Below are 10,931 nucleotides of genomic sequence, written 5' to 3'. Positions count from 1 at the left end.
TTTGGGATTCGTGCATTAAAACCCTAATCCAACACCCTATTTCCTAAGCCACATGAAAGCTACGACTGAAAATACCCCATTACTTAAAAAACCCCAATTTTTACATGTTTCTATGAGAGATTTTTAGATCTAAACCATAGTCCTGACCATACTAAAACTACTCAAATCAAAAACTTGCCTAGTGCAAGGGTGAAGCCTTAAAAATCTGGAAAAACCCGAAGGCTATTATCAGGAACAAATCAAATGTGTAAAATAAAAATAAAAAAGGGGTACGAAAATATATATAATGATTAGAAAGCTTACACAAATTTGTTCGTGGATACAAGGAGATTGTCGACTGAAGAAGAGGAAGCAAGGATGATCTCACAGAATCGAATGTATTGGAATGGCTTTGTTTTTCGGTTTAGATAACATGCAAGGAGAACTCTCATTCTTTCTTTCTTTTTCTCTTTGGTTTGTGCTCTCTGAAGAATAAAAGTGAAAAGTGATGAAGACAAAGAGCGTATACATATATATATCCCAGTGGGGATGTCAAAGGTCAAAAGGATCTGGGCCATTGATTTGGATTAAAAGATGATCCAAAAGATCATATTTAATTATGGAAACTGGCGGCAAAAAGTTCCTAGGAAAGGACATGTGCAGAATAGGGAGGTACTAGAGTACACTCAGTATGCAATCCCCTAATGACACGTGTCCGCACTCAAGTGAGATAGGTAGGCAAGTTTTTCGAAAGTGAAGTTCAAAAGTTTCCTTCTCATAGGATTCGAACCAATACTTTTGAGGGGGCATAATGTTACACCCAAATTTCGAGGATGAATAAATGAGCCTTGAAATGTAGGCTCGAAAATAACAAGCATTGGTTGAACACTTGTATAAATATGCATGATTCCTGACCTATTGTTGTTAGCGATTGAGCACAAGTTTAAAGGTTTGAGCTTTAAGCTTCAAGCTCGAAAGAAAGAATCTTCTCCGACGCATATGGGTGTTATTCGAGCCATAGTTGCAAGCTCGAAGGTATTGGTCTTCGAAGATTGAGTTCGATGAAACCACCAGCTGAGGAGGGGGTTGACCGAAATAACAAGCTCGAATGTATGTCGATCTCGAAAGCGCGTTAACCTTGCATTCAAGGTCAGCAATGCGTTTTGCATACAACAGTTGTTAGGAGATCCCTATTCATTAGGGATTTGGTGTTATCTGATAACTAAATCTCAATTATCATGGGATATTATGTATTTAATGTATTTAACTACATTTATTTCATATTAGAATAATAAGTTGTAACTTCCCCGAAATTTGGGGAAGATATTCTTCCAACCAGGCTTATAAATAGCCTGGTAATTTTCATTTGCGGTGACACACAATCTTGTATTCAGAATACTCTATTGAATTGTTTCGAGAAAGCTTTGAGAGAGTATTACAAATCAATAATATTGACTCGTGGACTAGGCAGATTTTAACTGCTAAACCACGTAAAAATCCTATTGTTCTTTTCTTCTTTTCTAAATCTTTGTTTAGTGCTCTTCAAATTTAAGTTGACGAAAAATGGTGTCAACACTATTAATCATGCACCTTAGTGCACACAACCAAAACTTATGAACTTACAAATTAAAATAATTAAATAAAGCAACTAACAAATTAAAGTCACATAAGTTCTACCAAACAATTAAAAATAATTTCCTAACACTTAACAATTAATAATAAAATAAAGCACAAAATTAAATAAACTAAAACAAAATATTTGGTGTGCTACAAAAATCCAAAACAATAGGTATTTTCGACTACCATCCATACCCAATATAAAATGAACAATTTTTTCCTCTCAAAACTAAATATAACCTATTTTCTATGATCTAGATGAGTTTTTTTTTAGCAAAAATGATGGAAGAAAACAAAAAAAATGATGGAAAATATGTGAAACTATTTTCTCTCTCATGTTGGTAATGGGGGTTTTCAGGTCTATTTTGCGTTTCAGAATGAGGAGACGTGCAGGTGAAAAATGGTTTTAAAGACCTTTAACTTCGGTTTTTTTAAAAGGTGAAATAAATGAAGTTAAAGGGTACCTTTTAACTTTGATTTTTTTTAAGAACTGAAGTTAAATGCTTTGTTCTACTTATCTTCAATAAAACCAAAGTAATAGCTTAATTCTTATGAGTGTCAAACAAAAAAACAAAGTTAAAAGTCCTTTAAAAGCTTTAACTTCGCTTTTATGTATTTCCCAACAATTCTATGTATAAAAACTGAAGTTAAAACCTATTTTTGTAGTAGTGGCAGGTTCAACTCTAAGGGCACGAGTGACTTAGATAAGCAAGACATCGGGGGTAACCCTCTACTTTGTCAGTGAAATCGGTGGGGAGTAGTTCCTCGCATACGCCGTTAAGTAACTCGGCGAGGTTGCTAACCTATTCTTTTGGTCGAATCTTCTACCTTTCCTCTTGGTGAAGTGAGAAGGCTTTTGTGTGACCAGAGTGGTGCACCTTTAGTGAATGTTGGGCCTTGAGCTTTCTCCTTCGAGGGATTACCTCTTTGGCCTGTCTCTGGTAGACTTGGCCGCACTAACTTCACAATTATGAGGAACTTTCTTTCTACATTGTTGAGTGGTAAAGGAGATGTTATAATTTTTTTTAAATATTATTATAATTTTTAATTAAGTGTGTCAATGATGTTATAATTTTTAAAATAATAAATTATAAATATGAAAAAAGAATTATCTACAATTAATATTTTTTTAGAAAGTGTGTGAAAATAGATTTGAAAAATTTATGATATATTTATTTAAAAATAGATGTTTTAGTGGAAAAATAGGAATGTACAAAGAAGTACCCAACATTTTTTCTCACATAATGGCAAACATATAATCTAAGGGTCATTTGGTAAAATGACCTATTTTTTAAAGTTATTTTATACTATAGCCTAGTTTTAATAATTCTTTGCAAAATGACATTTCATAATTTAGACAGCTAGTCGAAAATTTAGATAGGTAGTCGAAAAATCCAAACAGTTGGTCGAAAATTTTAGATAGTTGGTCAAAAAATTTAAACAGCTAGTCGAATTTAGACAACTGATCGAATTTAGACAGATGTCATTTTGCAAAAAATTATAAAAAATAGATTAAAATACAAAATCACAAAAAAAAAAGAATTTTTTCCAATTTCTCATAATTTATTTATATTTGCTACATGGATAATAGAAAAAAAAAGTTGTAATTTTTAATTTTTTTTTGTTAAAATAACTTCGTCATAAAAGTTGGAACACGTTATTCCGCAAAACCAAAAAATTTGACAGGATGTGGATATGACACGGCAATTAATCACTCTTTAATTAGTTGAAGTCAAAGAATAAAGAAAGGGGGTTGAGTAGTTATGGTACGTATTAGTAAATAGTCAATGCAAATTCATATTCTCCCAGCCAATCCTAAAATTAAAAAAAACCGCAAAAAATAATTCCTTGTTCCCTCCAAGATGAAAAATATATATACATTTGCCAGCTTAATTTTTTGGAAATAAAAAGTTTCCAATATAATCGAGATTCAAGTGTGGTGATAAAGATATTTTTTTAAAAAAAAAAATAGTGGTAATAAAGAAAGAGAAATCTAGTATGATTTTTTTTCTTTCTAAACTTTAATATGCTCATTAATGATATTGAGCTATATACCCCTCTACCCATACAACATAGAATAATAGATAATTACAATGTTGGTATGACCCACATTTCCAACGGCTAAAACCCAACGTCTCTCTCTTTCAAGTTCCACTTTTTCCTCACCAAACTTCCTCTCACTGTTATATTAGCAGCAATCTCTCTTGCTCTGTTTTCCTTCTTTAAAGTTAAAAGATTATTTGCACAGAAGATTTCTAACGCTCAAGTTTTCCCTTTTGTCTCTCACTGAAAACAACTTTTAATCCCTGTCTATAGTTTTTTTGGTTGAAATCCTTCACGCCTAACAATCCAAAACCTGTCTCTTATATTGTTTTGTGTTTGGGTTAATGAGACATAATCAACCATTGTTTCTTGTTTTTGTGTTGTTTGTTTTTCTTTTATTTGTTTGCTCTGTTTCTCTTTTCTCTTTGGTTGTTTTCGTTTAGGATTCCAAATATAGAGAACAGAAAAGGGTGGCAACCTATTTTTGTGGATTATAAATGGAGAAGGCCTGAAAATAGCTCCTCCTCAAGTTTTTGTTGGGTTGTAATCTTTGTCCTTTTTGGGATTTTCCCAGTTTGTAGAAAAAGATAGATCCCGTTTGTGACCAAAACAACATTCGTGAGGTTGGATTGTGTTGAATCTCCCTACCTTCCCCTTCCCCTCCTCCTCCTCACCCTGGCTCTTTTTCTTCGTAATGGCTTGTTCTTCGTTGCTTCGAATGTATTTAATGAATATTAGAAATTAAATTAAGAAGACAAGAAAAGGGTGCTAATTCGGATCAAAGAATCAGAAAACAAGTATGGCATCTTCGCAAGTGGAAATCGCTTCGTCTTCGCCGTTCGGCTGTGTTTTGAGGGATCATAATCGTAGAGACGGGTGTAGAGAGAGCAATTTCTTTCAGAAAAGATTCAAGAACTTGGTCAGAGATCATCTCCACACTTGCATTTCAATTCAAGCCGATGAGAATTCTCTTCTTCCTAAGAAAGAAGAGAAAATCAATCAGAACCAGAATAAAAATGAAAATTCTAATGAGAGAGACGAATTTTCATATAGTCAATGTCCACGGCGTTCACTGTCTGCAAAAAGAACAACAACGACAACGACAACAGCAGCCTCCATTAAAAGAAAGTCCCAAGAGGCTGAGCTCTCGTCGGCATTGTCGACTTCAAATACGCCGAGAGCTCTGCCTCGATCAGATAGTCTAGCCGGAATTCAAAATCTCGGAGCCTCTTCTCTCGTTCAGATTTGGGAAAAAAGATTAAACCACTCCATTAGCGAGAATCAAAGCTCATCTTCTACCACAAGCCGGTCAGATTCTGGATCGAGCTGTAACGAGAATGCAGCTCCGGTAGAAGAAGAGGTAGAAGAAGCACCAAGAGGCTATGAAGCAGGGAACTCTGTTTTCGATACCGGGCAGGCGAATGAGGACTCATTGGTCGATTGGCATTGTAATGATAAAACTGGTTGGAGCGGTCAGTATTCTCCTGCGCGTAGCCAGAACTCGGACCCAGGGGAAAGCGAGAGAGTCAGAGTAGCCGATATCATCAAGAGATTGACGGCTGCAAATCTAGGACAGACTACTACTTTATCATCCTCTTCCGTTTGCGGCTGTGGCGATAATGAACGTGGGCAGTTGAGCTCGCCAACAAGAGAAGGGGAGCGCACCATGGTGTGTGAACATATCTTGGAGCACCGCGTATTCTCGCCGAGGATCAGAGGGCGGCAGGCGTTCACCGATTTGCTTATGCAGATGGAAAGGGAAAGGCATGGTGAGCTCAATAGGTTGGCAGAGCGCGCCGCAGTTTCTAGATTTCCACAGAGAGGTCGAATTCAGGTGAAATGTAGCCATTTCTTTTTAGTATTGTTGCTGTGTCGTTCGTAGTCTTTTTTTGTTAGGTATGTGGTGTGTGTCGTTTGTAGCTATCTAACACACGTATATTTTTATGCTTTGTTGTCGTTTAAAGTCAATGATTCGGCTTAGGTTGCTAAAACGTGGTGTGGCAGTTCAAGATCAGCAGCGGTTGCAATTAACAGCACCTCAAGTTGAGAGACTGCCGCAAGGATCTTCCATCTTGCATCTTAGGTATAAAAATCTTATTTGAAGCTATTTTGGGATATAACATTTTATCTTAAAAAAATATTATAATTATTCCATTACTTTTATGGTTTAGTCTGTTACCAGATGGTCAACTTTTTTAATTTTTCAACTTTATATGATTGTGGGCTGTGTTGCTTTGTTCCAAACTTTAGTGCCTTTTTGTACTCTTTAGAAACATTACGGTTTTCAGTAGCTTAAAAATGTTATTTAAACTAAAATTTGTCCTTTTTGAAGTAATAAAAAACTACTTCTTTGATTATATTTTCAAAGAAAATCAATTTGATATTTTTACTCACTTGATTCAATATAAAAGAGAGTGAATAGTATTTAATGACTTAAATATCCATTATTAGCATCTTCGTCACTGAACTACCATTCTTTATGACAGAAAGGATGCTGTTTCAAAAGAAGAGAGATACTATTAGACATATTAAAGGGATTAACTTTACTAGTTCTAGCTTTGGAACAATATGAAAATTATTTTGGCAATTTAATTTTATTACTGTGCTGTTTAATTTTGAAACTTACTTTCTTAATGCCGATAACACAACTCTGGGTCTTATTATTAATCATGGGAACTCCCTTAAATATAGGGAGAGATTTAGCTATGGTGCAGATCGAAGCACAACACTTCAGAGTGAAGCAGCTAATCCTAGAAGTCCTCAAAGTGAATTAAGTAAGCAAAATTCACAACTGGATAATTCTTCTATCCCTAATAAACCGGAAGAGCATTCACAGGCTCACGAAGTTCATTTTGTTGAGCAAGAGAATCCAACTCCGGTACAAGATTCTTCTGCGAATAGCATTGTAGATCTTCGAGAAGAAACATGCTCAGAGAATAGAAACCTTGAGTCACAAGAAACTGCAGATGTAAGCACCTGTTTCGATGGCTGCTGGGATATAAATGATGTTGCAGAAGAACTAGAAGAAAATTATTTACAGTATGCAGACACCAGCTACGACTGGATTACAGATATTTCTCGGCCTCGGAGCTATTGGGAAGACCGCAGGCAAGCATGGTACCAAGAGATGCTGAATTCTAACTCGGAAAAAGTTGAGATTCGTCAACTACTTGAAAGGTGCACCTTTCCTTCCTTTATTATTATTTTTAGTCCTTTTCATTTTGACAACATATTATCTAACACTACATGCCAAGTTAACAAAATATATTTACATATTAGGATGTGTGCTGCGTACTCCCATTAAATTTTGTATTCAATTTTGAAAAGAAGATAGTTGCAAAGTAGTTAGTTAATGATCATTTCTCTTTAATAAATTTTCCACTAAACTTACATCTAATTTAATCCTCAGTCATAAAATATATTTTCCTTATCAGATAACCAGTTAAGATAATTTTGTGTGATTTTGCTTAACTGTGATGCGTATATAACAAATTTGATTTTCTAATTAATGTATACAGAGGAACAGTATCAAGCTTTCTTGCAAGTGACTTTCGAGAGAAAATGGATAAATTAATGGAAAGTCGCTTGGGACGACAAACACACCCTGTTGTTAGTCAAGGAGGAGAAGAAAAAGATGGCGAACATCATAGCCAATTGATGTCGTTTATACAAGACTGTCAACTACAACAACAGGAGGAGGAAGAATCGGACGAGGAAGAAGAGATTATTGAAGGGCTCGAAGTAGAGGAAGAAGCCGAAAGAGAACAAGAGGAGAGCCTCATCAGTGGTCAATATCATGAAGCCAGTGATTATTTTAATCAATCAACGTCATCGCAGAAAATACCTTGCCCACCATCTCTGTTAAGGTCATGGAGTTTTCACGATAATGAAGTTGGTGATGATTCCGATCGAGCCTTTTCGACATCTCCACGTCAAGATTTCCCATCTGAGTCTTACTATCACAACTCAAGGCATTGCTCTTCCTCTAGAAACCATTCTTCAATGGTAAATTGTTTATCTGTTCTCTAATTTTACCCTTCAGCAATATTGTGTATAGTACATATTAGTATATGAAATAAATCTCTTGTATGTCTGTAACCCACAGGAAATGGAACTTATTTTCGAACTAAGAGGACAAATGGAGCAACTTAGTCAAGAGATGTCTGAGCTAAGAAATTCATTAAAGAGCTGCATGGACATGCAGATGATGTTAATGCAACAATCAGGGAAGCAAGAAACTCAAGCAGGTCAATAATCTATGACTTGAATTCAATCTAAAACCATTAACCGCATTTTGTTCGCATTGAGTCAAAAAGAATAAACTGTATTTTTTTTGGCTTTTGGGAAAACTTTATAACTCAGACGGAACTATATGTCATAGCAGATGGAGTACCAAAGAAAGGCAACTGCCGTATCTGCGACGTAATGAAAGTTGACTCGCTTTTGTACAGGTACCTTTCATTGTTTAAAAGCCAAAACTTGCCCTGAAGCTGTTTTATGAGATGTCGTTTGTTTCATTTGGTGTCGTTTTACAGGTGTGGGCATATGTGCACGTGCTTCAAGTGTGCGCACGAGTTGCAATGGAGTAGTGCGAATTGTCCAATATGTGGCGCTCCAATTGTTGATGTCGTACGGGCATATTGGGATTCATAGACTAACTGCCGAACGAGTTCTTGCTCTAGAGGACCGTCTCTTCATTCCTTAACGAAACAAAATAATAATAATAATGACATGCATTTGAAGATAAATTTAATCAGTTCATTTTTTTTATAAAGAATAAAAAATATTTATAAAAAAAAAACATTATTACTACTTGTATATGTCATTGAATTTACGGCAAGACATGGGTTGCTCTTTCTCACACATATGTTCTCTATATGTATTTTGAGGACAATCATTACACTTTAACATTTGATTAAGTTTCTTCTTGTATTATTATTATTGTTATTATTTTCTTTTTCCTGAAACATGAATTCTCTGGTTCTGTATATGTAATATTCCCATGAATCATATTTATGCAGGAAAATGACACTAACTTGTATCCTTTGGAGCTCTGTGGTTACTGTATTTAAAGATGTTAGTCATAAAGTTGAACAATGAAATATTGCTTTCTTTTAACTACTGCCGTTTCTTCCGAAGTTAAACAGAACTGGACCTCCACATTGTCTTCCATACAAAGCTTCAATAAATCGAAAACAATACAAAGCTTCAATAAATCGAAAACAGTTTGAAGGAAACTTGTTACTATAACAGATAATAATCAAAGATCTACCTGGAAAAAAATGTTGATGGCAAAGCAAGTTACATTGCACATGCCAAAGTGAATTGACAACTCAATTTTTTTTCTTTTACTAAAAGTAATTCTGCAAATGAGTGTATTGAATAATAATTTAAAAGAACTTGAAAGTCACACAAGAATCGAAGCATGGACCACAAGAAACAGTATCCCACTCGTTATACATTTGTTCAAATTTCTCCAAACGCTCCGTTGTTCATACTCAGATTCAATTCAAGTCATTCCATCATCATTATTATTATTATTCCCATCGAAATAGCATTAGGCATTTCTTCAATAATAAAATTATAGAACAAACATACGTGTTTTGTTTTTTTATAGTTTCTTTTTTGGAGATATTTATAGTATTTTTTTAATTACGCTTCTTGCTACAAAATGCATCCTTAATATTTTCATTCTTTCCATTGACTAACATTGTCGACAAAATGAAGGAAGAAACCTTTTGCAATTTGTACATCCAATGCACAATATTTTGTGAAATATACAATGTCTTTATGCGTTAGTATTGTTCGCATCGATTTTTCTGAGTACTTGTTTTTTCTGAAATGGAAACTATTGGTTATGAATCTTTCCTCGTCTTTACTCTCGTTTTGTCTTTGATTCCCTATTGACTAAATCAACTTTTGGGATATGCTCCTCTTGAGATCATTCTTTGGGAAGAACCTGCGGTGGTACCTGCAAGAAAACTCTCTAATGCTTAGGTTAGTTCTCTTTATATATTGACGAAATAATAGTGAAGACTTCGAAAAAAATCCTCTATCTATGATGAAAGTCAGATTTAATAGCAAAGGAAAAAAGAGAATGATTAGAAATGACTTATCGTCATTGGTCCACGTGTACACTCCCGGTTCCTTTTTCCTGCCATTCATAACCGACCTCTTCAAAGTTCATCAAACTGTTTGTTACTTTGCAGAGGCCCCAGCCTCAGCCTCTGCTTCTTATCTTGCAAGACCAGTTACTCAGTTTCACCACTTAGTGAAACACGCATTTTGACGCTTCTCTTGTAAGTAAATCAATATATTTTGCCACCTCATTAGCCAATATTCAATAATATATTTAATTCATATTGTTGTACCCTATTTTTAGCACGAGTTCATTCACTCAGCTCAAGTACAGCTGACAGATAAATACGTGGAAAAATAAGCAAGTAGAATATTTATTTATTATCCATGTGGACAGCTCGAGATTCATAGTGGTCAGACATGATGTTAGGCGTCCTGAGTTTATCACAAACTAAGAATATGATGGCTATTAAGCACGAGCTTGGAGGAGATATCCAGCTAGTGAAGATTCAAATATCATGCATATCCACGGATGCCCAAAGACTCGAGATTTGTTTATACGTTTATTTATGACCAGGCTGTCATATTTATTATCTGAGATGGCAGGAACATATTTATTCTATTATCAAATCATATCCCAATATAAATGAGAATTATTTGCATTGAATATAAACATTATGTAAATGCATGATTGACTCACGTGGTTGCCTAAACTTGTCCATAGAATTCCCCTATAAATATTGGGAATGTTGGACAGGAAAGGGGAGGTTGATGTTGTAATGCCGAAACTCTGTTAAAATATAGAGAGAAACAGTAATAATACTGACTTGTGGACTAGGTGGATTTTAACCACTGAACCACGTAAAAGTTCTGTGTTCTTGAGTGAATTCTTGTTACTTTCATTACGGTTTACCATTAAGCAATAATCTGCCCTAATTATTTCTTAATACACTATCGGCGAAAAACCACATCAACAGTTTGGTGCTTTCATTGAGAGCCAATTAGTGCTTCACAAAAATCCCAGTTGACTCCCATCATGGTGCTCACTCGCTCAATGCACGATAATGAGATAGAACAGCTCGGTGGGCGGGAGGCCCATCATACCACTGTTCCGAACAAACGTGGCCCTGAGATTCAGCAACGTTCGGGAAAACAATCGGCGGGTTAAGGCGTCACTGGGAGTTCGACGTCATTACCGCCAAAACCAAACCCAG

General features: G+C 35.2%; 1 protein-coding gene across 3 annotated transcripts; it reads left to right on the top strand.

The window, feature by feature from the left end:
• The first annotated feature begins 3,744 nt into the window (after positions 1-3,744).
• LOC133800966 (uncharacterized) lies at positions 3,745-8,683 on the top strand. Of its 3 annotated transcripts, none has more exons than XM_062239082.1 (7): positions 3,745-5,473; positions 5,604-5,722; positions 6,331-6,816; positions 7,158-7,644; positions 7,745-7,886; positions 8,021-8,090; positions 8,175-8,683. In XM_062239082.1, exons 1-7 carry the CDS (start codon positions 4,439-4,441, stop codon positions 8,290-8,292), a joined length of 2,457 nt encoding a protein of 818 aa, XP_062095066.1. In that variant the 5' UTR covers positions 3,745-4,438; the 3' UTR covers positions 8,293-8,683. The 3 variants fall into 3 exon arrangements, with proteins under 3 accessions (XP_062095066.1, XP_062095068.1, XP_062095067.1); XM_062239084.1 differs by having other exon boundaries at positions 8,002-8,090; positions 8,175-8,253; XM_062239083.1 differs by having other exon boundaries at positions 3,746-5,473; positions 8,024-8,090.
• Positions 8,684-10,931: the final 2,248 nt, after the last annotated feature.

Source organism: Humulus lupulus, chromosome 9 (assembly GCF_963169125.1).
Source record: "Humulus lupulus chromosome 9, drHumLupu1.1, whole genome shotgun sequence".
Lineage (NCBI taxonomy): Eukaryota > Viridiplantae > Streptophyta > Magnoliopsida > Rosales > Cannabaceae > Humulus > Humulus lupulus.
The sequence above is the reverse complement of the archived record's forward strand: the minus strand, read 5'-3'. Positions and strand labels throughout refer to the sequence as shown.